Genomic DNA, 27,262 nt, shown 5'->3' with positions numbered 1-27,262 from the left:
TGCCATCCTTTTTATCAATAATCGATGACTATATTTATTCTTAATGGAAAGGGGAGCTCCGGTGGAGAGGTTTGGGGGCTTTATAGGGTGCGAGGAGGAGCAGAAGAGGCGTCCAGGGGAGATCGAGAGCTGGCCGGCCATTAATGGCCTTGAAGCTTTGTGTGGCCGTTCCCGGGGAGAGGAAAGGAGGGGGCGGCAGTTTGAAGCTGGGAGTGGGGGAGAGGAGACGACGCAAGGTCGTGGAGGGGCTCGAGAGGCCAAGAGGTGCCGGGAGATGGGGGGCCGATGGCGCCGGGTTTCACCTGTGCATGCGTGCAGGCTCCTGGCTTGCCCAGCCAGAGGAAGGGGATGCCCATGATGAGTGGGCTCCATCTGTCGGTGGGAGGGGAGAAGGAGCTGGGCTGGTGGGTGAAATTGGGCCGGCGCATGAAAAAGAGAAGGTGGGCCGGTTGGAGGAAAAAGAGAGAAAGAAGGAACCGGCCTGCTGAAATGTTTGGGTCAAAAGAAAGAGGAAGAAAGATTGGACCTGCTTGATTAGATTGGAGAGGAAAAAGGGTTTTATTATTTTTAAACTTGCAAACACCACTCAAACAAACCAAAATGAAAGATAAAACTCTATCAAGCACTTGTTGCCTCTAAAATTAAATTCGAGTGCTCTTTCATTTATTTAAAACTGTAATTTAATATTAGTAATTTATTTAATCCTTAGAGAATAAAAGTTAGACCAAAATTGCTTACATTGCATTTATGATGGAATTTTGGGTGTTACATTTCACAATATGATGCTACAGTAAATATGTGCTAATCATGAATTAATTAGGCTTAATAAATTTTTCTCGCGAATTAGTCTCCATCTGTGTAATTAGTTTTATAATTAATTTATGTTTAGTCCTCCTAATTAGACTCCGAAGATTCGATGTGACATAGACTAGACTTTAACTAAGGATCCAAACACTTCCAAAGCCCATACCGCCTGCTTCCTGATTGGCTGGTAGGGTGTCAGACTCTATTCTACTCCGATCCATCGATCACAAGGGCATGCAGTATATATTCCTAGTCTTTTTGATCCGAGCTAATACTCCGGCTTTCGTCTCTGCTAGATTAATTAGTATCAACCCACAGCACAGCACAATGGCACTCAGCGAGGACAGTCACGACTTGCTCCAAGCCCAGGTGGAGCTCTGGAACCAGACCTACAGCTTCATGAAGTCCGTGGCGCTTGCGGTCGCCTTGGACCTCCGCGTCGCCGACGCCATCCATCACCACGGCGGCGCCGCCACCCTCTCCCAGATACTCCCGGAGATCGGCATCAGCCAATGCAAGCTTCCCGGCCTCCGCCGCCTCATGCGCGTCCTCACCCTCGCCGGAACCTTCACCATCCAGCCACCAGATCAAGCATCCCCGTCAGACGACGGGCACGAGCCTGTCTACAAGCTGACGACGGCCTCCCGCCTCCTCCTCACCAGCAACAACGACAACGGCGGCGGCGAGGGCTCGACGGTGACCTTGTCTCCGGTGCTGAACCACGTGCTCAATCCCTTCCGCGACTCGGTGCTCAGCATGGGGCTCACCGCGTGGTTCCGGCACGACGGCGAGCAGCACGGCCCCTGTCCATTCGCCCTGATGCACGGCGAGACCCTGTGGGAGGTGTCCGGGCGCGACGACGCACTGAACGCGTCCGTCAACGACGCCATGGCCGCGGACAGCCGCATCCTGATGCGGGTCGTCTTGAAGGAGTGCGGCGAGGTCTTCGGCGGGATCGACTCTCTGGTCGACGTTGCCGGCGGGATTGGCGGAGCCGCCACCGTCATCGCGTCGGCGTTCCCGAGTCTGAAGTGCAGCGTGCTGGACCTGCCTCACGTTGTCGCCAAGGCTCCATCTGGTAGCAACGTGCAGTTTGTCGCAGGCGACATGTTTCAGAGGATTCCACCTGCAAATGCTGTCTTCCTCAAGGTACTACGCCAACTCGTCGCTTAACCATGTAGTATTTGATATGAATTACTATTGGCTATTATTATTTCTTTTTCTATTCCTTTTAGTATATTTAATAATTGCATGCCTATGTTGCTAAAAATCTAAAATCATCAATCAAACTAACTTTTGACATATTTTAATTTGTTGTTTTTGCATTTTTTGAAGTCTGAACTTATTATCAGAATACACAAGTTTAAATGAATCCTTTAAATTGTGTTAGAACTAACCGTAGTATCCTTCTAATATTTGAAACGAACCTACTATTTTGCACTTAGAAATCGACAGATCAGAAGGATAAATGTTCGTTACTGTGAAGGTGTCAAGATATAGCGCACAATGACTGTATAAATTCGAGATTAACTTAATGCTTGTTTGTTTCAGTGGATTTTGCATGACTGGGGTGATGATGAGTGTATTAATATACTGAAGAATTGCAAACAAGCAATCCCTTCAAGAGATGCAGGAGGAAAGGTGATAATCATAGATATTGTGGTTGGATCCAAGTCATCAGATGTCAAGCTTCTAGAGACACAGGTTTTGTGTGATTTCGATATCATGAAAATTGGTGGGGTTGAACGAGATGAGCAAGAGTGGAAGAAGATATTCCTCGAGGCTGGATTCAACGACTACACTATTATGCCGGTTCTAGGCCTCCGATCAATCATTGTCCTCTATCCATGAACGCTCATCAGTGAACAAGTCCGCCACAGAAATTAAAGCATAGCATGGTCAGGGTACTAGTGACTTTGTTCTGTTGGATTACTATAGCTGAAGTCTCAGTTTGAACGACTCTTAATGTTCAGTGTTCAAACTCAGTCAGTTTGAGTCTGTTCAGATAAATTGTGACGACCTATCACTCCCAGCTAAGGTGATATCATGACTAGTATTTTAATTTGGGTCATTACTGAGTAAGCTTATCCTTTAATTTGGGAATCTCTTACATCAGTTTAGTACTGCAGCAGACGGGAATCAAATACTCAAGTAGTATATGCACCACGCAGGGCAAAATAACAAATTCCTAGCAACTTCCAAGACCCCATATTAATTAATTGCGTCCCTCCCACATGGCAGGAAGGGAATCTTTGCTGATCTAAACGCAAAAGATATGCTGGCCAATTTGCATAAGTAGCGTAAGGATGCAGCAAAGATAATTAATGCTCTTAATAACCTGCAAACTAAGCTAACAGCCATATACCAAGTACAACCTTTTGGCGTTTAGATGCTAGTTTCCCCGCCGCTATCCGCCACGCCTAAGTTGTGGTGCCGCGGAAAAAGCCAGGGCGTTGCTTGGTTGGTTCTTCATCTTTGGAGTGCCAAACGAGAAGCAACAGCTTTCTTCCTATTTTTCCGCCACCGGCGTGGCCCCGATTTCCCACGCCACAAGCTGTGGTGCTGCCCAACCTGCGGCGTGGCAGGTTGAGGCTTGCAAGCAAAGAAACCCTTCAGCCAAAGATGAGGCTCATCTGTGATGTCCAAGAGAAGTGTTGGAGCCGTGCCGAAGGTAGTGTTCTCTGTGCTTCCAATCGTCCAGAGCGATCATCTCAATACGTACTCATCATCAATAATATCGCTCTCTTCTCTTTAATCACTAATTTAATAGTTCCTAAAAAGTCACTAATTTAATATAACAAAGCAGATCAGAGGTGCTGACGGCAATAAAATAATATTAGCAGAAGATTAATGACTTAAATATCACTAGTTTATTCCTAGTGCATCCATCTAGACGACTAGCTTACACTTTTTTTTTGAAACTAACCAGAAAGAGGTGTCTATTATATCAAAAACAGAAATCCTATACATAGAGTCTACAATATACATGCGCAACAGCGGATAAAGAAAACATACTCTAAAACTCGGTATCACGTACGCCGAACCAGAGTCGTGCCAAATGATTTGCCAACATAGAGTAGGGAGCAGTAGCATTCACCACGGGGCCAAATAACAAATTCCTAATGACTTCCAGGACCCCATGCATATTTGCCTCCTTCCATACTTCAATTTTATAGTCCTGTATGTAAGAATGCAGCAAAGGTTATGCTAGTGATTTGCAAACTAATAACTAGGCCAAAAATGTATTCGCAATAAACTAAAGCATAATTTCCAAACAACCAATATTAAAATAAACTAAATCATAATTTACGAACAACCAAGATATGACGTGACAGCCATATACCAACTACATCCTTTTGGCACTTAGCCAAAGATGAGGCGGATCATCTAGACGTATGTGATGGTCAAGGGAAGTGGTTGAAGGTCTCCGTGGCTTCGATCGTCAAGATCAGCTCAATATATACTGAGCGATCACAAACAGCATCGCTCTCTTCTCTTTAATCGTTAACTTAATTAATAGTATTTAAAAGCGGAGATGCTGAAGATAATGGAAGAAAATTATCGCCAGATTCAAGACTTAAAATAGAACTAGTTTATTCCCACCAGTGCATCTATATATCTAGACCAATGTACAAAATAGCGAGTTATGGGACGTAGAGCTGTGCTCAACCACTATAACTCCGCTATAGCCCACTATAGCGCCGCTATAGCCCGCTAATTAGTACAACACTGTTGTAGCATAGCTAGCATCAACCGCTATAGCACCGCTATAGCCCGCTATTTCTTACATTGATCTAGACGACAACAGCGAAATTAGAACAAGTGAATAATCTGCACTTTTAACTCCTTGGTGCTTTTGGGCACGTAGCAGCTTAATTAGAACAAGATTTTGTTGCAGATCCACATACCGGTTGAGGAGCTGAGATCCTTGCATTGCGCGGTAAAAGACAAGGACTCTTAGGAGAGCGGCAGCCCTGTATACATATATGCATCACGATAAAAAACGATTTGTAAGGTTGCTCCATTTTATTCTAAGGACGGGCGAAATTGCCATCCACACTTACAAAACGAAGAGGTTATGATAGCATCTGGCCCGCCCTAGAGAAGCATTGGCAGGGACGGGCCACAGGGCGATCTGCCCCTGGAAACAGGGGCTATTTCGAGCGCGAAATAGCCCCCATTTCCAGGGGCGGGTTGCCTCATAGCTCGCACCTGCAAATCCTTCTCTAGTGGCGGGTCACCCCGTGGCCTGACTCTAAAATCCTTTTCCAGGGCGGATCGCCCCGTGGCCCACCCCTACAAATCCTTTTCCAAGGGCGGGTTGCCCCGTGACCCACCACTAAAATCTTTTTCCAGGGACGGGTGATGGCCATGACCCGCCCCTAGAAATGTTCGCATCAAAATAAATTCATAACTTTTTCATATGATCTCAGATGAAAACAAATTTTATATAAAAATTATATAGCTCGATGAGATCTAATACTTTATAGTTGACAAGTCTTCAATTTAAGATTTTTTAATACTTGAAAATGTTATTATACATTCTCTAGTTTTGAAATCTAAAATTTTTAAATTTTCAAATGACTTCGGCTATAGATAAGCTCTAAATCAAACTTGTAGAGTTCAACGAGACCTAAAACTTTGAAGTTAGATAATTTTTCAATTTAAGATTATTTAGTACTTCAAAATGTTATTATACGTTCTCTAGTTTGAAATCTACAATTTTTGAATTTTTCAAATGACTTTGGATATAGAGAAGAAGCTTATATGAAAGTTGGAACTCTTGATGAAATCTATATATATATGAGTAAATAAATGAGCATATGCAAGAGTATGTGAGTATATGTATATGTGATCACAAGCATACAAGTTTTTCATTTGATGTTAAGGATTGGAAAGATTAAGTTTAAAGGATGTATTTTTTTGAATACAAACTTTTTCATACGTTCTGGGATGAAAACAAACTTTATATCAAAGTTGTGGACTTATATCAGATCTAAAGCTTTGTAGTTGACAACTTTTTCATTTGAAATCATTTAGTAGTTCAAAAAATCATTCTAAGCTCTCTAATTTTGAAATCTTGAATTTTAAAATTTTTCAAATGACCTCGGATGTAGAAAAGCTCTATATCAAAGTGGTAGACCTCAACAAGATCTAAAATTTTGTAGTTGACAAGTTTTTCATTTGAGATTATTTAGTGGTCACAAACATACAAAGTTTTTCATTTAATGCTAAGGATTAGAAGGATTAAGTTTAAAGATTCTATTTTTTGAATATAAGATTTTGCATATGATCTCGGATGAATACAAACTTTGTATCAAGATTGTAGACCTTAGCGAGATTTGAAACTTTGTAGTTGACAAGTTTTTTATTTGAGATCATTTAATACGTCAAAAAATCATTTGAAGTACATAAAAGAAACACAATGTGCCACATCAGCGATTCAAACCTCCAAAATTGAGGCCTCAGATTGGCTGACGCCTCCACTTCCCCTCTCTGTTTCTCTCTCCCTTATGTTCTCCACTCACCCATCCACTTTCCCCTCTCTCACTCCCTCCTTCCCTCCTCTCACAACGGGCTGGTGGAGACACAGGGCGACAGCTGGCAGCTGGCCCGGCGCGTGGTGGCCCGGGGGCGCGTCGGCCCCAACCTGGGGCAATGGTCGCCCGGTGGGGGTGCAGCCTCCCTGCAGGAGGTTGTCGTAGTGCACAGGGCCACCGGTTGGCGGCACAACGCGGGGGCACGGTGGCCCCAACCTAGGGCAACAATAGGCCGACGGCGGCGCAGGCCACCTGAGGGGAGCTCACGACGGCCCACGAGACCACCAGCTGGCGGCGTGTGCCGGCACCACGGGTTAGCCCGGTGGCCGGCAGCGGCGCGGTGGCGCACGAGGCTAGTGGCCCACGATGCCGCGGCTCGACGCAAGGGCTGCTGGTCAGCGGGGGTGCGGCTCCCGCCCGGAGCTCGTAGTGGCCGGCGGACGGTTGGGACACGACTCCACTACCATTTTTTTTCTTTTTTTTCTTTTTTAATCGATTACTAGGGGCGAGTGAGGCGACGACCTGCTCCTGAAAATGGCATTTGTAGGGGCGGGTCACCCTTCCCTTGCCCGCCCCTGGAAATGCTTTACAGGGGCAGGGCAGTTACCCGCTCCTACAAACAACTATTTGTAGCTGCGAAAAGCAGGAGCGGGTAACGCATCAGTACCCGAAAACCCCTTTTAACCGCCCCTAAAAGCATTTTTGTAGTAGTGCATATATCAAGAAAGCAATTTCCTCGAACTGCCACCAACAGCTTAAGTATTATTGGTTCCTAAGGTGCAAAGGATTATTGCAATTGAGTACACACTAGAAAGTCTAGTACATATTTTTAGTCTTTAGTTTGTGTTGAGCTGATTATGCGAATGGCAGCCTTCTAACTGAGTTGGTTAGGTGGCTCTTGTAGCACTCCTCAGCTTCTATGTTCGACTCCCCATGGGAGCAAATTTCATGTTCGGGTTAAAAAGGTCCCCTCGTCTGTCCCATGCAAAAGCATAGATCTAAGGTCGGGTTTAGGTTGTTGGTCGTCTCACATGGACTACGGCGCCGCTGTGTAAGGGTGGGCAGGGGGTTTTCGTGGGGTTTTCTTGACCTATATAAGAATGTCTTCTCTTCTTAGCAAAATGCCCGAGGCTATCTTACCTGCAGGTTGAGTTTGTTTTTTGAGTTGATTAAGTTTAGAAATCCCTAATTCAGTAATTTGATCCTCCTCTTAGGTAGCATCCTTACATCATAGTTTCCTATTGTGCATCATAAAACCAATGCAATTATTAGACAAACATAATGTACTACTCCACGCTTGGGATTGGTACCGTGTCTGTGTCGATTGGACCAAACTCGTATATACATATATATATAAATCATTAGTCATTTCAAGCTGTGCGACGATCGAGATGCTCAATTATACTTCCTGTTAACTGTGACAGGTAAGCTGATGTCAATATTATTTGCACCATGCAGATTGGTTGGCATCGTGGCTGACTTTCTTTGATTCCATCACGAAGGGCAATAGCCCTGATGGCGACTATATATTCCTAGACTTGTTGACATGCCAGATAATACGGTTTTCACCTCTGCTACTGCTAGCTTAGCAATCCACCCACAGCACAGCACAATGGCACTTAGCGACGTTAGATATGTCGAAGTAACCCGTGGTCTTTACACTGATGGAGAAGTGAGCATTCATCGTCGATGGCGTTAGTACTAGCTGGCTTTTGGTTTGGTACTATCGCGTGAAATTAGTACCAGTCGTCATGCACAGTACCACCGGATCCCCTTTAGTACCTATTGGGATCTAGCCGGTACTAAATGGCGGCACAGGGACCGGGTGACCAACAGCTAGATTCCTTTGAAAGCCATTTAGTATCGGCTAGTGGGTCGAGCCAGTACTAAATAGTGTTCATGCACGTTAGTACCGGTTAGAACCTCCAATCGGTACTAACTATTTAGTACCGGATCGGCCAACAAAACAGTACCAACATACACCCTATAAATCACGCTGCTTCTTCATTCCCATGGCGACTTAGGGAGGTGCTGCCCATTTTTTCAACGATTTGTGGGAATTTCACTCATCCAACTATTCTAAATGTTAGCAACTTCATCCTTCCTCCTCTCATGGTTAGTATTCTATGTTTTATGCTTTGTAGCTAGAGAAATTTGTGATTTTTTAGAATGAAGAGGATGGAGAGTTTTTTATTTATACATAGAATAGAGATTTTTTACTTATGAGGATAGAGAAAATCAGAGGTCAAATAAATATAATTTTGTCCTTTATAATAATAATATCATATTATCGTATTTAAAAATAAAAATGTGTTGGATATTGAGAAATTTGTATTGCATGTTGAGAAATATATGTTGTTAATTACTTTTTAGTAGCATCTTGGATCGGAAATTTAGTTTTATATGTGTCAGTGTTTAGACCCGACAACCTACCGAGGGGGCTGCCCAAGGTAGTGTTTAGTGCGTGGGGCTTGCCGAGATCAGGAAGTCAAAGTGAACTCGAACACACGATTTAGATAGGTTTGGGCCGCTAGATTGTATAATACCCTACGCCCTGTGTGTTGGTTGTATTGAATTGCTCTGGAGGGGTCCCTACCTCGCCTTATATTGCTGGGGGTAGGGTTACAAGTTGGTTGTTTACAAGAATACTAGTCTGATTCGACCAGTGAGTCCTCTAATTGCTACAAGTAGTTTCCTAATCCTCGACTAGTTCCTATCTTGCCACGTAGACCACGCTGTCCTGCACCGTAGTTTCCATGTCTGACACGTCTCGGTGTCCAGCCCTATATCTAGGACTGTCCAAACCTTCTGGTGGATCCATATATGTATGTACGACAAACCCCCAAGTACTTTTTAGTCGAATGCAGCAGTTCCGAGTACTTTTGTAGGCTTCTCCGACTAGGTTTTGGTGCTCTTCAAGTACTCCATCGGATTGAGTCTTCAAATGTACTCGAGCACTGCCATGTGGCTACAATATGCTCAAGCCTCATTTAACTTGATCTTGAATCTTCAATCTTGAATTTTTATATGGAAGTGCGACAAAAGTCGCACTCCATATGGAGTAGCCCCCGAGCCTTGGTTTGAATCAAAGAATCAGGCTAAGGGTCAATCTGTAATTTTGCATCTCTTTTTGCTTAAAAACCCAAAAAAACTTTTTAGCTGATGGGCAAGTGGCACACAGCCCCTAAGTTGTTACACGACTAGTTTGGGTATAAGGGTCAACCTCTGATCAACGTGACCGTTCGCCATCGGTAACCTTATCTCTTCCGAAAATATTAGAAACTATCAGCCAGGTGCAAAATCCTCTGGCGTTTTAAAAACGGAATATTCCCGGTAATCTCCCTACTATTTTAACTACGCTGTGGTTATAAATAACAGAGGAAAACTTTCCTTCTATTTCACCTGTGCCATCTGCTCTTTCAACTTCCATATTGTAGCCCTAGCGTTGCCGCTGCCTGATCCTGTAGCTCGAGCACCACCGTCCCCCATCACTTAGCCCCCGAGCGCATGAGCAAGAAGACCCTCATGGCAGCATGGATGGGAAAGAAGGCGACTTCAAGCAAGGCAGCGAAAGGCGGGAAGAAGGTAGAAAAGAAAAAGGAGATTCAGTTGCTGGCTCCCAAATACGACAAGACTGACCAGACGGCCCAGCCATTTCCAGCTTGCGGTTGGAAGAAGTCTGTGCTGAAGGAAGAGGACATCAAGGCACTGGTAGCAGCCAATCTTTTCCAGGACAAGGATGTGATCAAATGGAGGAGTGCATTCGGCAACCCTTGGCCGTTTTAGACGTATGCCAATGAGACAGTAATCTTTCCCCACTTCATTGAGCGGAGATTAGCATTGCTAGCATCGGATTTCTTCCGAGGTCTCCTCAACTAGTATAAGATAGAAATGGTGCACCTCAACCCCAGTAGTATCTTACATGCTGCCATATTTGTTCATCTGTGTGAAGCCTTCTTGGGGATCCAGCCACATTTCCAATTGTTCCAAAAAAAATTCCGTGTCAAGCCCCAGCCCAAGAGGGAACATACAGAAGTAGTTGGAGGGGCGGGGATCCAGATGAGGGAGAAGGTCAAGGGCCTATATTTGGATTATGAGTTAATTGACTCCCACTCTGGATGGAAGCAAAGGTGGTGCTACATTGGCAACCACGAGCCCAAGCTCCCAAAGCTAACAGGCCACCATCCAATCTGGAATAATAGGTGGTTGGATGAGCTTTCACACAGGGACTGCTTGCAGCTACCTGAGCTCCTTGATAGAATCGCCAAGCTCAAACAACAAGGACTGATAGGAGTTAGGGTAGCCTTCATTTTCATGAAGAGGTGGATTCAACCCCTGCAACTCCGGTGCACATAGGGCTACGACTACTCGGGTCCCGATGACCCATCCCGGCTATCTCCAGAAGATCTTAGTGTGAATGAAGTCATGGCGCAGGTGAGGCACCTTTTCAAGCATGCAAGTGAGATCCTGACGATTGTGCAGGAGTACTGCGCCACCAACCCACCAAACAATGTAAGTACTCGTGGCCGCAACCCCCGTGTACTGATTGTTGTATTTGTTGATGTTCTGACTTGTCTTCTCATGCAGGAAGATGTATACTTATTCTGCTCCACTCCACCTCCTCCCGGATAAGATGGCTTTGACGCTGCTCAGTGCGTACACACGGTTGCAAGTGTACAGGGACCAGTCGAGGAGGAGGAGTTAGATGATTTTGAGTCCTTCAGCAGCTCCAACTTTGAAGCTAGTCAAGAGTTTGTGCTCAAGGCCTGGCCATCAAACAATGCTGGATCTTCCTCTGGGTCATCGAAGCGTGCGACTGAGGATGATCTGGAGGCTGGACTAGCGTTGCCTCTGAAGAAGAAGCGCACCGTAGCTGCGAAGCGTGCAGAGAAGAAGCCTCTCACCGCCGAGAATGTGCCTCCACCGGTAATAACTTTTGAAGAAGGACAAAATCTTAAGGATCAAGTACTTGTAAGTAAATCCCTTACCACCATGTCTACTCAATACGACATTGGTGGATTGCAGATAGTCGGGGAGGTAACTGAGGCGAAGAGGATGACTATTGAAGTCGTGTAGCAGCAGCTGCCAGCAATTGAGGAGGTAATCAAGATCGAAGATGACAAAGAACCTCCCATTGCTAGGGTCAACCATATCAGCACACAATCTACCCAAGAGACGGAGACAACAACCAAGGCTGCCAAGGATTAGACTGTGATCCAACAAGCCACACCAAAGAAGCTGTCGCCATCCATCAAGCCTATGCGCATGTCAGGGAAGCCCTCTTTGAAGGTGAAGAGTTCATCAAAGTAAGTACTTGTACTTCATTCAAGTACTAATTGTAGTTTGATATTGCCTTGTAGTATGTCTTCTGACACTTGTCTTTTGTAGGAAATCCTCCAGCGTGCAGATTGGAGGCTCGAGCACGAAGTCTACGACCGATGGCAGTAGCCATCGGCCCAAGACCTCATCCCAGCGCCTAGAAGTCTACCACCAGAAGATCAACGTGCTCTGGCTATGAATCGAGGTGTGGTATCCCTTGTTTCCGCATTAATGCAAGATGTAATTACTTCGCTAAGTGATGCTTTAGTGCCAGCCCCCGAGCTATCAGTAGCAGAAGCTATAGCGACGACTACCTCCAGTGTTGTGACTACTCTTGTAGCCCCTGAGTCGAGGATAGAGATCGAAGTTGCAGAGGCGACTACTTTTGGTGTTGTGGCTACCCTTGTAGCACCCGAGCCAAAGGTAGAGGCTGAAGCTACCAGGGTGCTGGAAGTCTTGGCCTCCATCCCGCCCTCCAAGGTGGGTCTGTCGACCAGCCGTGCCTTGGTTCCGCTTGGTGCAACAATCACCGAAGAGCACGAGGAACCATGGATAGCTAAGGGGGTGAACCTGGAAGACATCCAACTCATCACCGACCTGCTACTCACCATAGAGAGGGAAGTCACGATGATGGAGATGTACCACCGTGTAGGAGAATATGTGGCGGTAAGCTTCCTTCTACTTTGTCCACAACGCGAAATTAGTACTCGTATCTTGACACGAGTACTTTGCTCTGGTTTGCAAGATCTAATCAAACGTTCACGACAGAAGTCAAAGATGCTCTAGGGCTGTGGAGACATCATTATGCGAGCTCAGGCACTCGAGCAAGAACTTGCCAGGGAGTGGGAGTACTCCTCCTGGCTGCTAATGAAATATGACGGCCAAGCCGCCGAGTACTGCAATGCTGTGCAACAGTTCAAGGAGGAAAGACTGCCTCCGGAAGCGCAACAAGGCTTTGAAGCATCAACTGAAAGGTAACTGGTCTTCCCCTATTAGTCATCAAGTACTAATTTTGCTTGATAGTGCTGAATTCCCTTTGTGTTTTCTTGTAGCGCTCGAGAAGATAAATGAAGATCTCAAGGCCGAGCCACTGATTGGCAGAACTCCTAGTATAGGGTGACGGAACAACATGATAAATTACCTGCTTTGTATGAGAACTTGGAGCACCGCTTGGAGAAGGAGCAGAAGATGCGCGCAAATGGAGAAGTCGACTTGGAGAACACCATGAAGACCCTCCGAGAGCGTGAGGTTGATCTGGAGGCCACAAAGCTCGCTGAGCTAATTGAAGCCGCTCAGGTATTGCTGATATGGTGGAGCCCCCAGCCGAAGGTGTGGAGCCCCGCCCTCTGTCAGAAATACTCGAGGAGGTGCCTGACATGATTACTGGCTATGTCCAGAAGATAGCCGAGTCAGTCTCCAAGCAGTTATTGGCTTTGTGAAATCCTTTTATTTGCGAGCGGACCTAGCTCCTGTTGTGGAACGGATCGCAGAAGACTGCTCTGATGAGCAGTTCGAGCAATACCTACAGGAGGTGGCTCCTACTGCAATGGAAGTAGCTAGTCAGTTAAATCTTGAGTGGTCTTATGTAATAAGTGAACATTAGCTCGTTGTAATATAAACATGATATGGATGAAATGTAAATTATTTGAAGTCTTATTGTAATTTTATTGCTGTCAACTTGTTTTTCTTTAGAGCATCTCACGAACTATCCTAATGGATGCTCGTAAGGTTGTCGTGAGTGTCTGCACACAAGGCTACTCTTATGAGGCTCCTCAGATACACGATGTAGAGTACGTTTAGGATGCAACTCCTTTCTATGGAGTGCGAGTACTCAGGGTATCTAGGTAGTCATACTTCTTAAAAAAGAAGACCCTTCAGGATTTCATCAGCTAGATCCTATATTTGCAACCTCATTGGGTTGTTCAGATGCTGTGCTCTTGAAAGCCTGGAACTACAGACTTGTTATTACAAGTTGTGGCTAGATAGACTTGTCTAGAAAAGCTCGGTTAGTCTAAATAACTACGAACTTCCTGATAGCTTCTTTTCTGAAAGACGACGAGAGGACAGACTTGTCCAATGAGTTGAATAACTCGCAAAATACTTCTGCAGACTTGTAATTACAAGCTGCATGTAGGCAATGTTGCCTTAGAAGCTGAGTAGCTTTGTACAGGCTTGTGATTACAAGCTGTGAGTTGGGCAATAGTACCCGGGGAGCTGAATAGCTCTGTGGACTTGTTTTTGCAAGTCGTAATCAGGCAGAATTCGGTAGTCGTTTTACAACAAAAAATAAATCTGCTTTATTAAATTGTAATTATACAACTGGGGCCGATGACCAATTTACATGATTATGTAAACTAAGGGTAGAATCGACAAAGTTGCTTAGTGTTCCACGAGCTGTTGACATCTTCATCAGAGAGGTTTTGGAGCCTATACGACCCAGGTTCAGTGACCTTGGAGGTTTTGGTGTCTTGGATACGCTTGAGGATCATATTGCCTACATTGAATGAATGTTCATTGACGTTGCGATCGTGATAGCAGCGGATTCCTTCAAGGTATCTTGCTCACTAGACGAGTGCTGCACAGTGAGCTTCTTCGAGGCTATCTAAGTCTAGATGTCTTGTTTCTTCTGTTGCGCCCTCCTCATACTGCTCGACTACTAGAGATTTCCACATGACGTCGCCTGGGAGGATAGCTTCTGATCCGTAGACCAGGAAGTAGGGTGAGTACCCTATAGACTTGCATAGCTGAGTGCGAAGCCTCTAGAGGATATTGTGTAGTTCCTTAAGCCACATGCCCCTTTTTGTGTTTCCAATGTCATGTAGTCTTTTCTTGAGAGCCTCCAATAACATCACGTTGGCATGCTCAACCTGGCCATTGGCTCGCGGATGAGAGACAGAGACATATCGGATGTCGATCCCGTTGTTCTCTCTATATTCCTAGAACTCGTGGTTGTTGAAATTGGAGCCCAGGTTTGTGATAATGGGATTGGGGAAGGCATAGCGATGGATGATTTCATCAAGGGAGTCGAGTACCTTGTCTGCCTTGGGGCAGGTTACTGGCTTCACCTCGATCCACTTAGTGAACTTGTAGATCACCAACAGTACTCGGCTGAATCCTCCAGGCGCCATAGGCAATGGGCTAATCATTTCTAGCCCCCGGTATGCGAAGGGCCAGGAGGGTGGTATAGTGACTAACTTGTAGGCAGGGACGTGTTGTTGCGTGGTGAAGAATTGACACCTGTTGACGCCGGATTTCGTCATCAGTAGAATCGGCGCCAAAGAAGAAAGAAATCGAAGGAGTACGGATGGGAATCGGCCAAAAGATGCTACAGTGCGGAATCGGTCAAGTGGCTTTTACTTCGCTTCAGAGTGAATACGCCAGGTTCCCAATCGGCAATCCTTTGCTGATGAGAAATCGGCCGATCAGGAAGGTGGACTAAGGTGGGCCTGTATGGGCTTGGAAAGATGGAAGGATAAGGTGGGATTCAGCCCACGAAGCGTGGGGTAATTAGTTTAGCACGGATTGTGCTTGTAGATATTTGTTTTCTGTTTGAATTAGAGATAGAGTTCTAGTCGGTTAAGAAGATTATTTGTACGGGGCTATAAATAGCTACTTTTGTAAATCTGTAAAAAACAACAATCAATCAATACAACAAGTTACTTTCTTCTTCGTACTTACTTTCGAGCAGGCGACTTCGCCATCACTTTTTCTTCTCACGAGTTCGTACGGGTTGGCAGGGCTGCATCATCTTGATCTCCGGCCGATTCTGTAAGTTCCGTTTATCGAGTAATATCTAAGCTTTAACTTCTGGCGCATCGCTGTTGTTTCGTTTAGATTTATTCATCAGTTATCGATATCAACTAGATTCATAGGTTTTTACCTGTTTTCCTAGTTTTTATCACTAATTATCCCGCTAGGAATCGGTAGTATCGGCTTTCGTTACCTCCTGTTGTTAGATCCATTCATTGCCGATTAGGTCTTTTCCTAGTGCTGTTATCATAAGCTTTGTGCCGATTGCTTTAGTAGTTTTTCCGTCCACAAAGCTACAGGGATCGTGTTGCCTTATAACCGATTCCATCATCACAGTGAATCGGCCGGTCTGCCGATAAGCTCTCCCGATCGGAAACCTAGCCGATCGTAGCTACTGAATTTGACACGTGTTCTTCCTTGCCAATCAACAGGTCAGATTGGCTGGCACGCCGCGCGAACCGCACCAGGGCATTCAACCCGAACAGGAGCTAAGCAGATTCTCCCGGGTCGTGTGTCGGTTGCTGGGATTCGGTTGACCGATTTCTAGCGCCAACACACTTTTGGCACGCCCGGTGGGACCAATACAACCGCTGTCATGTCGAAAGTTGCTGAAGTCTCCGAAGATAACGTCATCGAAGTGACGGAGGCAGATCTAAAGGACGACCAAAAAGAAGAACTGAATCAGTATCTGGAGCAAGTCCGTAAAACTTGCTTGAAATCCTTCAGTCGTTCCAGGAGCGGGGAAACTGTTAAAAAGTCTCCTTTCCCTACTCCCCGCCAGATCACAATTTCAGAAGATTCGGATAAGATGTCCGATATGATTCAACAATCTCTTCATCACGCCTTCATCAACCAATCCCCGGTACTTTCAAACATGGTGCACAATGCTGTTGTCAACTCCTTCACCGGGGGTATACCTCAAGGGTACAGGGGACCTACGTATTTTCAGCCGATCCCACCAAATCAGGCTTATCAGGCTTCACAGCCGATCCAATCTTCAGTAGGAGGATCTGGTGCTTCTACGTCATCAACTCCTTTGGGATACGGCTCCATCCAGCCGTCCTCTGCACCACTCCCTCCAGTCATCCCTTTACCCTGGGGAGCACCCATACACACGACCGGTTTGAATCAATCGGTCAGCCAAGGAAATTCTCCGTTCCAGATACCCTCCCAAACGGCTACTCGGCCGATCATACCACCATACCAGCCTATCGCTCCGGAGGTCAACAAGACGTCAGAGCTCATGCTATATGATGAAACAAGTGGTGCCTACAAGCAGCCGTCCTTTACTACACCACCGGTTTATACTCAGATACCACCTTTTCATCAACCTCCTTTTATTCAACCTCCGATTTATCAGCATGTGCCGACTCCACCGCCAACTATTCCCCAGCAACAACCAGATTGGTCGGCGCAAATCGCGGAGGTAATGCAAGAACAATTCGGCCTAAAGCCGAAGGTGCAAACGTATACCTACAGGACACCATACCCATCTACGTATGACTTGTTGCCGTTTCCCCATCGGTACAAAGTTCCGGATTTTACCAAATTTTCGGGGATGGATGATACCTCCACCGTGGAACATGTGAATAGATTCATCATCCAATGCGGGGAGGCAGCTACGCAAGATGCCCTGTGGGTACGGTTGTTCTCGTCATCCTTATCTGGATCGGCCTTCCAATGGTTCACCACTTTGCCACCAAACTCAATTATCACATGGGCCGATCTAGAGAGGCAGTTCCATAAGTACTTCTATGCTGGGGTCCACGAAATGAAGCTGTCCGATTTGACTAGCCTCCGGCAAAGAAGTGATGAGCCGATACCCTCATACATACAGAGGTTTCGGGAAATCAGGAACAAATGCTACTCCTTGGCTCTAACCGATGCGCAGTTGGCCGATATAGCTTTCCAAGGCCTGCTGCCACACATTAAGGAGAAATATGCTTCACAAGAGTTCGAGAGCCTGAGCCAGATTATCCACCGATTGTCCGGGCAGGAGGTGCGTCCATTCGATCCAAGAAGGAATTTCCAGAAGAAAGTGGCGTTTCTGGAAGAATTAGAGGATGAGGAAGACGCCGACATCGGACTTGCAGAGTGGATTAAAGGAAAGAAACCGATATCATGCCCATTCGGCAAAAAGGAGCCGGAAGCATTTGGTTTCGACACAACTAAAGCCGACAAAATCTTCGATCTTCTACTCCAGGAAGGACAAATTAAACTCTCGCCTTACCACACAATACCCTCTGCCGAACAATTGAAGAAGATGAAGTATTGCAAGTGGCATAACGCCACATCACATGATACCAACGAGTGCAAAATCTTCAGGCAACAAATACAGTCGGCCATTGAGCAAGGCAGACTCAAATTCGAAGTGCCGGCAAAACTGGCCAAACCAATGAAGATTGATCAACACCCTTTTCCTACCAACATGCTGGATACGGGTAAGAAGCCCCTCCAAACAAAAGTGCTGACGTCCGAATCGGCAAAAAGGAGTGGCTCTGTCGATCCCAGAAACCAAGTTACGCCCGAAGACGTCAAAGGGAAACGACGAATGGAGGACGACGATGGTGAGTCTGATAGACCACGTGTTACTTCCCAGTTCCTGCTCCAAAAGTACCAACGCCAACAAGAACGTTCGAGGTCCCGAGAGGAAGCGATGCGTCGACACGAGGAGCACTGGAGATGCCCATTCTTCATCCATTGCTGGGAAAATAACCTCAGGCTACCATCAGCCGATACTTGCCCAGAGTGCAACGGTCCCTACCGAGGCAATCGGCCGTTCACCAGGTCTCGGTCCAGGGATGGAAGGCCAGAACCGATCAGCAGGAATCGGCGTAACCCAGATGATCAACGCCCTTCCATACGTGATCGGCTGGGGGGCAGAAGTGACCGATATGATCGGTCAGGAGGCAGAAGCCATAATGGGCAGGGGGGCAGGACCGATCAACACGATCAATCAAATAGCAAAGCCAGCGTTCACAGCCGGCTCGAAGACATGGCCGATGCTCGGGTAACGGACGAAAACCCGTTAGGACGCGAACCAGAATGGGAACGCACCGGGAAAGAAGGGAGGCCAATACACCCCAGATGGTGCCCCGACGGTTTAACCAAATCACAAAAACGGAGAGTCCAACGCCTCCGCCAATGGGAGCAGCAAGAAGAAGAGGGCACGATGGACAAAAAGCAATAAAGGCCTCGGGTGTGGCGCCCCAAAAGAAACGACAAGGGCAACGATGAGTCGGCGGGCGACGAATCGGCAGCCGAAATCGGTATGGTCTTCATATTGCCGATGGAGTTTATGACCCCTGCCGATCAACAGGATGTGTCGGCGATAGAGGAACAAACAGCACGGTTGACTTTAGAACCGATGATGGCCACGTTCGAAAAGCCCGAAGACGACGAACGACAACATATGAAGGCATTGTTCCTTAAAGGGCATGTTGACGGACGCCCCCTCACTAAATTGATGGTCGACGGGGGAGCCGCCGTCAATATCATGCCGTATGTCGTACTCCGAAAGCTGGGAAAGAGCGACGACGACCTAACCAGGACGGACATGATGCTCAAGGACTTCGAAGGCAAGGTGTCAAACGCTCGCGGTGCCCTCTGCGTCGACCTCACCATCGGCAGTAAGACCCTTCCTACCACATTTTTCGTCATTAATGGCAAAGGGTCCTATAATATGCTTCTTGGCCGAGACTGGATACACGCAAACTGCTGCATCCCGTCAACTATGCATCAATGCCTTGTACAATGGGTCGGCAACAACATCGAGGTGGTCAAAGCCGACTCCGCGTACAGCATCGCAGCAGCCGACGCACAGCAATGGAGCTGCGAAACCGTCAGGTGCATATCAGGTAGGGTGTGGGAAACCGATTTCCTGAAGGTCACCGATTTTGGCCTACAGCCGATCCGAGCAGTCGGCTCCGAAGAAGCGCAATAGATGGATCAGTTCGCCCGAGAAGACGGGAAGCTGGGACACGGATTCACGTCGGCTGATTCATTGGAGATGGTAGATTTAGGTGACGGAACCAAACCAAGGCCGACTTTTATTAGTGCAAATTTAGATCCAGAATACAAATGTAAATTGACAAATTTGTTAAGAGAATTCAAGGATTGTTTTGCTTGGGAGTATCACGAAATGCCCGGATTAGATCGGTCTATTGTTGAACATCGGCTACCCATAAAACCAGGGTATCGGCCGTACCAACAACCCGCACGGCGATGCAATCCTAAAATTTTACCAGACATAAAAGCCGAAATAACTCGGCTAATTGAAGCAAAATTTATTCGGCAATGTCGTTACGCCGAGTGGATTTCTAATATCGTACCGGTGTATAAGAAAAACGGGAAGCTGCGCGTTTGCGTCGATTTCAGAAATCTTAATCAGGCCACACCAATGGATGGCTACCCCATGCCTACGGCCGATGTACTGATCGACGCTGCCGCGGGGCACAAAATTATTAGCTTCATGGATGGGAACGCCGGATACAATCAAATACTTATGGCCGAAGAGGACATACCCAAAACGGCTTTCAGATGTCCAGGCCATCTTGGTCTATTCGAGTGGGTGGTGATGACTTTCGGTTTGAAGAATGCTGGTGCTACATATCAGAGGGCCATGAACTATATTTTCCACAAACTCATCGGCCTCCTGGTGGAGATCTACATAGACGACGTTGTGGTCAAGTCCAAAAGCCACGAGGAACACCTAGCCGATTTGCGAAGGGTCCTAGAGTGTACCAAAAAACATGGTCTTAAGATGAATCCCAACAAATGTGCTTTCGGCGTCTCCGCCGGACAGTTCTTAGGATTCATGGTGCACGAACGAGGCATTGAAGTCAATCAGAAGACTATAGCGGCTATCAACAAAGTCGTCGCCCCGCAGAACAAAACTGAGCTACAGTCTCTAATCGGCAAGGTAAACTTCATCAGAAGATTTATATCTAATCTATCTGGGCGAATCCAGGCGTTCACACCACTTCTGAAGTTGAAGCCAGACCAAGAATTTATTTGGGGAGAAGAACAGCGCAAGGCGTTAGAAGACATCAAGCGATACTTGGTCTCGCCCCCAGTCCTGGTTCCCCCTCAAACGGGTAAGCCGTTTAAACTATATTTATCAGCCGATGAAAAAGCTATTGGGTCAGCTCTAGTCCAAGAGTTTGAAGGCAAAGAACGGGTGATTTATTACGTTAGTAGAAGACTCCTGGATGCCGAAACAAGATATCCTCCAGTGGAGTGTTTGTGTTTGTGTCTTTACTTCTCGTGCACCAAACTCAGGCACTATCTACTGTCGGCAGAATGTATAGTCGTATGCAAAGATGATGTAGTAAAATACATGCTGTCACTGCCGATATTGAAAGGACGAATCGGTAAGTGGATCTTAGCTTTGTCAGAATTTGACCTACGGTACGAATCGGCAAAAGCCGTCAAAGGTCAAGTCATGGCCGATTTTGTCGCCCAGCACTGTGGGCCGGAAATCGCCTTCGTGGAGCTAGCGCCTTGGCAATTATTTTTTGACGGGTCATCATGCGGGGTCGGATCAGGAATCGGCATCGTTCTCATATCGCCTCGGGGGGCAAGATATGATTTTTCTCTGCCGATAGATACCACCGCCACAAACAATCAAGCAGAGTACAGAGCTGTATTAAAAGGCTTACGATTATTGAGAGAAGTCAAAGCCGATTCTGTTGAGGTCTTCGGAGATTCGATGTTAATCGTGGATCAACTAACCGGAAGGGCCGAGTGCAAAGATGACATATTACGGATTCATCACGAAGATTGCTTACAACTTTTAAAAGAATTCAGATCGGCAACAATCGAGCACGTCCCAAGAGACCGCAACGAGGAAGCAAACAAACTCGCTCAACACGCATCTGGGTATCGGCCGATTCCAGGCGCCATGGCCTTAGAACTTGCAGCTGACGATTGGCGTAAAGAAATTGCCGATTACCTGAAGGATCCGTCTAAAAAGGTGGAACGGCGAGTGCGCTTTCACGCTACCAAGTACGTATTGCTCGAAGATGATCTATTCTACCGAACGATCGACGGTGTTCTTCTTAAATGCCTTGGGACAGAAGAAGCCAAGACTCTAATGGGAGAGATCCATGAAGGGGTATGCGGAGCTCACCAATCGGCACATAAGATGAAGTGGATGATCAGAAACAACGGGTACTATTGGCCTACGATCCTTGAAGACTGTTTCAAATATTATAAGGGTTGCCAGGAGTGTCAAAAGTTCGGAAATATCCAACGAGCACCCGCATCAGCCATGAATCCCATTATCAAACCATGGCCGTTCAGAGGGTGGGGAATAGACCTCATCGGCCAAATTTATCCACCATCGAGAAAAGGGCACAAGTTTATTCTGGTCGCTACCGATTATTTCACCAAATGGGTGGAAGCAATCCCACTAAGGACCGTGACGTCGGCTATCATGGCCGATTTCGTAAGGGATCACATCGTCTACCGATTCGGTATCCCTCAAACTATAACAACCGATCAAGGAACAATGTTCACATCGGGAGAATTTGAGGAATTTACGACCGATATGGGCATCAAATTGCTAAATTCTTCTCCGTACTACGCTCAAGCCAATGGTCAAGCAGAATCTTCCAACAAAGGAATAATCAAGTTGATCAAAAGGAAGATTGAAGAGTACCCGAAGAAGTGGCACCTATGTTTGACCGAAGCCCTGTGGGCATACAGAATGGCCTGTCATGGGGCCACCAAGTTATCTCCCTATCAGTTGGTATACGGTCACGATGCAGTACTTCCATGGGAGTCGAGGGCAGGATCAAGGCGCATTTTACTTCAGGACCAATTGTCAGCCAATGACTACTCAGCTCTGATGAAGGAAGAACTTGATGATGTGGTCGGTCAGCGACTAAGGGCCCTGATAAGTATCGAAGAGAATAAAAAGAGAGTGGCCAGGTGGTATGATAAAAAGGTCAAAGTCAAGCAGTTCTCCCCCGGAGATTTGGTATGGAAGTTGGTACTACCGATCGGGTCGAAAGATCCTAAATTCGGCAAATGGTCTCCTACCTGGGAGGGGCCGTATAAAATCGGCAAATGCGCTCCAGGGAATGCCTATATCTTGGAAACAATAGAAGGAGAAGAATTCACTAGAGCTCTGAATGGGAGGTACTTAAAAAGATATTACCCAAGTATATGGGTCGGTACCTAAGGAATCAACACGATCATACATAACCAATACGATTCGGTTTTGAGACACACATAAAGTCGACCGGAACGGCCGAGTACATTCATTCGGTACGGGCGACGGGTCACATGGCCGACAAAATGTTTAAGTCGCCCTTAGAACAAAAAATACAGCAACTAATTATTCTTTTTCTTACGCTCCCTCTCAGCCCGACCTAACTCTATCATGAGTCGGATGTATTCTTCTTCTATGGCCTTCATTGAAATCTCCGCTTCAACTTGACGGGGGAGATCTACGGGAGGGCGCGAAGTCCCCGCTCCCGTGTCTTCAAGAACGACTTGCCGAGGGAGTGGATTACTCCTGCCGATGGGAGGTCGCCGGCTGCCGTTCCTCTCCACGAAGTCCAGGATCGTTCGGGCCTCCGTGGCGATGTCGTCTTCAAGATCGCCACAACGGTCGCTCCTGACAGGTGGAGATTGATAGTTATTTTCACTCACCACGGAATCCAAGACTACGCGAGCCTCCGTGGTAATATGGTCCCGGAGCTCCTCTCGGTGAGCCACGATCAGCATCTTGTCCTCCGACGTTAATGGATCTTCAGAATGAATGCACTCAATGGCGCGCACGAGCTCGGGGCTAAGACGTTGAGGCTGAAACAAAGAAGGAATAAGGAGAGATATTCTCTTCCTTATGGTCTAAAAAGAAAGGAAGGTAGGGGTCAAAGACTTCACCTGGTTAACAGAAGAAGAAGAAGACGACGAGGCCATGGCGAAGAAATCGCACCGATGAGAAGGGGCAGAAAACCGAGAGCCAAGATTGATGCTACCAGGAGTAAGCGCCGAGGTTGGTATTTATAAAAGAATGCGTGGAAATCTGGTAAAGCTACGTCCCATCGGTAATAAGAAGGCAATAAATAGAAAGGGCGTCGCGAGGGGTGGTCAAAGAAGATAGTAAATGATTCGTACAAAACGGTCAGTGTTTTACAGATTACCCAGAAGGGTATCGATAGCCGTGATGGCCCGACGCCGGATCTGATCGGCAGAGTCAAGTACCCGTTGGTCTTCTTCCGCCGATCCAGGAACCTCCGACGCGCTGCGATGGAGTCTCAGTGCCTCATGAGCAAAGCGTTGCCTCTCCCGTGTCAAATCGGCAATAACAGAAGGAAGCTCTTGGAGTTTGTTCTCTTCGGCACTGATTGCCTTGGTCACTTGCTCCATTTCCTTGGCAAGCTCCGCCCTCCGACGTTTGAGACGGTCTATCTCACCTATGATCGCCGGGCAGGAGTCTTCTAGAACATGGAGGCGCCGATTCGCCTCTTGAGCCTGACGCTTGAAAGCGTCTTCCTCGTCGCGAGCCTTGGTCAGCTTGGCGCGATCGGCCATGTGACGAAGGGCTCTGAAGACCGGGATCCTCATGGACTCGATGAAGGCCGCCGGCGCCAGGGCCTCCTCCGCCTCTTCTGGTACTCGTCCGCTGACGTCATTAAAGAGCTGCCGAATCGGTGAAGCGTCTTCTACTAATCGGCCGATGTCCCCTTGAAGGAGGGATCGGATGCTGGAAAGTTTGGCTCGGACGTCATCAGGAACGGAACTCAAGGCGACTTGGCGAGAAGCAACTTCTTCGTCGTCAGAAAGGGCGACCGTAAAAGAAAAGAGGCTGTTGTCGGGGGTATCCTGTTCCTGAAGATAATAAAGAAAAGAGATAAACCAGCTGTAAGAAAGAGCAAATCGGCTGAGATAGAAGCAGAAGCAGAAAAGTTACCATTTTAAAGCGAATCTCCTCATGTTGCACTTGAGAAGCCGCCATGCCTTGCTCGGGGGCCTGCGTCATGGGTTCATCAGATGAAGAGGACTCCACGATAATCGGCGCCGTGCTTGGACCAGCCCCCTGGAAGGAAATCGGCGATCGAGGAGCGATTGATGTGCCGATGGTCTGTGTCAGAAGTTTGAATAAATACGGTATGTGTATGCCCAAAGGAAATCGGTACGAAAAGTTCTATACCGTAACGGAAGGAAACGGGGGCGCGTCAATAGCTGGAGGGGCTGCTGCCGATTGTGGTACTTCTGTAGGAATGCTCTGTGCAGTTTAAAGATAAAAGAAAAGTTAATATCAAAAATAATAATCGGAGGCATGCGCAACTCAGTTTTACCTGTATGGCCTCCAACAACAACGATGCGGCGGCCGCCCTAGCTTGCGTCATAGTTTGAGTATCGGCACCTTGAATGACTTGAGGAGATGGTACGACCGAAGTTTCTGCTGATACGCTCACAGGAGGATCCGCCGATCCCGTACGAGCCCGGACTCGGCGACTGGTTTTCTTGGTAGTCCTTTTATGAACTTGTTTCGATCGGCCAGTAATCACGTCAACAGATGGGGCGTTATAGCCGATAAGGGGATAAGTAGTGTATGGATGACTCTCTATCAGTCGTCCGCTGCGGCTGTGTGTTGGAGGGATCCGATTCTCGGCCTAAAATAATAAAATCATTAGTACTCGATCGTGTTAAGAGGAATAAAAGGGAATAAAAATCGGCTATGTGAAGTACCTCGGCGTTTGGATCAATGTTGGTCGGGTCCAGAAGATTGCAGTATGCCGATGCTGAGTTGCAGAAGAGGAATTGCTTCCAATCAGCCCACCAGAGTTTGAACGGCTGGACAGCAAATGGAGCTACTAGCCAGTCGTTCAAGTTAATTGTACTGGTGGAGATCTACATAGACGACGTTGTGGTCAAGTCCAAAAGCCACGAGGAACACCTAGCCGATTTGCGAAGGGTCCTAGAGTGTACCAAAAAACATGGTCTTAAGATGAATCCCAACAAATGTGCTTTCGGCGTCTCCGCCGGACAGTTCTTAGGATTCATGGTGCACGAACGAGGCATTGAAGTCAATCAGAAGACTATAGCGGCTATCAACAAAGTCGTCGCCCCGCAGAACAAAACTGAGCTACAGTCTCTAATCGGCAAGGTAAACTTCATCAGAAGATTTATATCTAATCTATCTGGGCGAATCCAGGCGTTCACACCACTTCTGAAGTTGAAGCCAGACCAAGAATTTATTTGGGGAGAAGAACAGCGCAAGGCGTTAGAAGACATCAAGCGATACTTGGTCTCGCCCCCAGTCCTGGTTCCCCCTCAAACGGGTAAGCCGTTTAAACTATATTTATCAGCCGATGAAAAAGCTATTGGGTCGGCTCTAGTCCAAGAGTTTGAAGGCAAAGAACGGGTGATTTATTACGTTAGTAGAAGACTCCTGGATGCCGAAACAAGATATCCTCCAGTGGAGCGTTTGTGTTTGTGTCTTTACTTCTCGTGCACCAAACTCAGGCACTATCTACTGTCGGCAGAATGTATAGTCGTATGCAAAGATGATGTAGTAAAATACATGCTGTCACTGCCGATATTGAAAGGACGAATCGGTAAGTGGATCTTAGCTTTGTCAGAATTTGACCTACGGTACGAATCGGCAAAAGCCGTCAAAGGTCAAGTCATGGCCGATTTTGTCGCCCAGCACTGTGGGCCGGAAATCGCCTTCGTGGAGCTAGCGCCTTGGCAATTATTTTTTGACGGGTCATCATGCGGGGTCGGATCAGGAATCGGCATCGTTCTCATATCGCCTCGGGGGGCAAGATATGATTTTTCTCTGCCGATAGATACCACCGCCACAAACAATCAAGCAGAGTACAGAGCTGTATTAAAAGGCTTACGATTATTGAGAGAAGTCAAAGCCGATTCTGTTGAGGTCTTCGGAGATTCGATGTTAATCGTGGATCAACTAACCGGAAGGGCCGAGTGCAAAGATGACATATTACGGATTCATCACGAAGATTGCTTACAACTTTTAAAAGAATTCAGATCGGCAACAATCGAGCACGTCCCAAGAGACCGCAACGAGGAAGCAAACAAACTCGCTCAACACGCATCTGGGTATCGGCCGATTCCAGGCGCCATGGCCTTAGAACTTGCAGCTGACGATTGGCGTAAAGAAATTGCCGATTACCTGAAGGATCCGTCTAAAAAGGTGGAACGGCGAGTGCGCTTTCACGCTACCAAGTACGTATTGCTCGAAGATGATCTATTCTACCGAACGATCGACGGTGTTCTTCTTAAATGCCTTGGGACAGAAGAAGCCAAGACTCTAATGGGAGAGATCCATGAAGGGGTATGCGGAGCTCACCAATCAGCACATAAGATGAAGTGGATGATCAGAAACAACGGGTACTATTGGCCTACGATCCTTGAAGACTGTTTCAAATATTATAAGGGTTGCCAGGAGTGTCAAAAGTTCGGAAATATCCAACGAGCACCCGCATCAGCCATGAATCCCATTATCAAACCATGGCCGTTCAGAGGGTGGGGAATAGACCTCATCGGCCAAATTTATCCACCATCGAGCAAAGGGCACAAGTTTATTCTGGTCGCTACCGATTATTTCACCAAATGGGTGGAAGCAATCCCACTAAGGACCGTGACGTCGGCTATCATGGCCGATTTCGTAAGGGATCACATCGTCTACCGATTCGGTATCCCTCAAACTATAACAACCGATCAAGGAACAATGTTCACATCGGGAGAATTTGAGGAATTTACGACCGATATGGGCATCAAATTGCTAAATTCTTCTCCGTACTACGCTCAAGCCAATGGTCAAGCAGAATCTTCCAACAAAGGAATAATCAAGTTGATCAAAAGGA

The 27,262-nt window shown here is 46.8% G+C and overlaps 1 protein-coding gene across 1 annotated transcript; it reads left to right on the top strand.

Annotated features, from left to right (window-relative positions):
- The first annotated feature begins 1,063 nt into the window (after positions 1 to 1,063).
- On the top strand, positions 1,064 to 2,875 carry LOC117836846 (5-pentadecatrienyl resorcinol O-methyltransferase). Its single transcript, XM_034716360.2, has 2 exons — positions 1,064 to 1,953; positions 2,356 to 2,875. The coding sequence occupies exons 1-2, from the start codon at positions 1,132 to 1,134 to the stop codon at positions 2,653 to 2,655; spliced, it is 1,122 nt and encodes a 373-aa protein (XP_034572251.1). The 5' UTR covers positions 1,064 to 1,131; the 3' UTR covers positions 2,656 to 2,875.
- Positions 2,876 to 27,262: the final 24,387 nt, after the last annotated feature.

Source organism: Setaria viridis, chromosome 9, assembly GCF_005286985.2.
Source record: "Setaria viridis chromosome 9, Setaria_viridis_v4.0, whole genome shotgun sequence".
Lineage (NCBI taxonomy): Eukaryota > Viridiplantae > Streptophyta > Magnoliopsida > Poales > Poaceae > Setaria > Setaria viridis.
The sequence above is the reverse complement of the archived record's forward strand: the minus strand, read 5'-3'. Positions and strand labels throughout refer to the sequence as shown.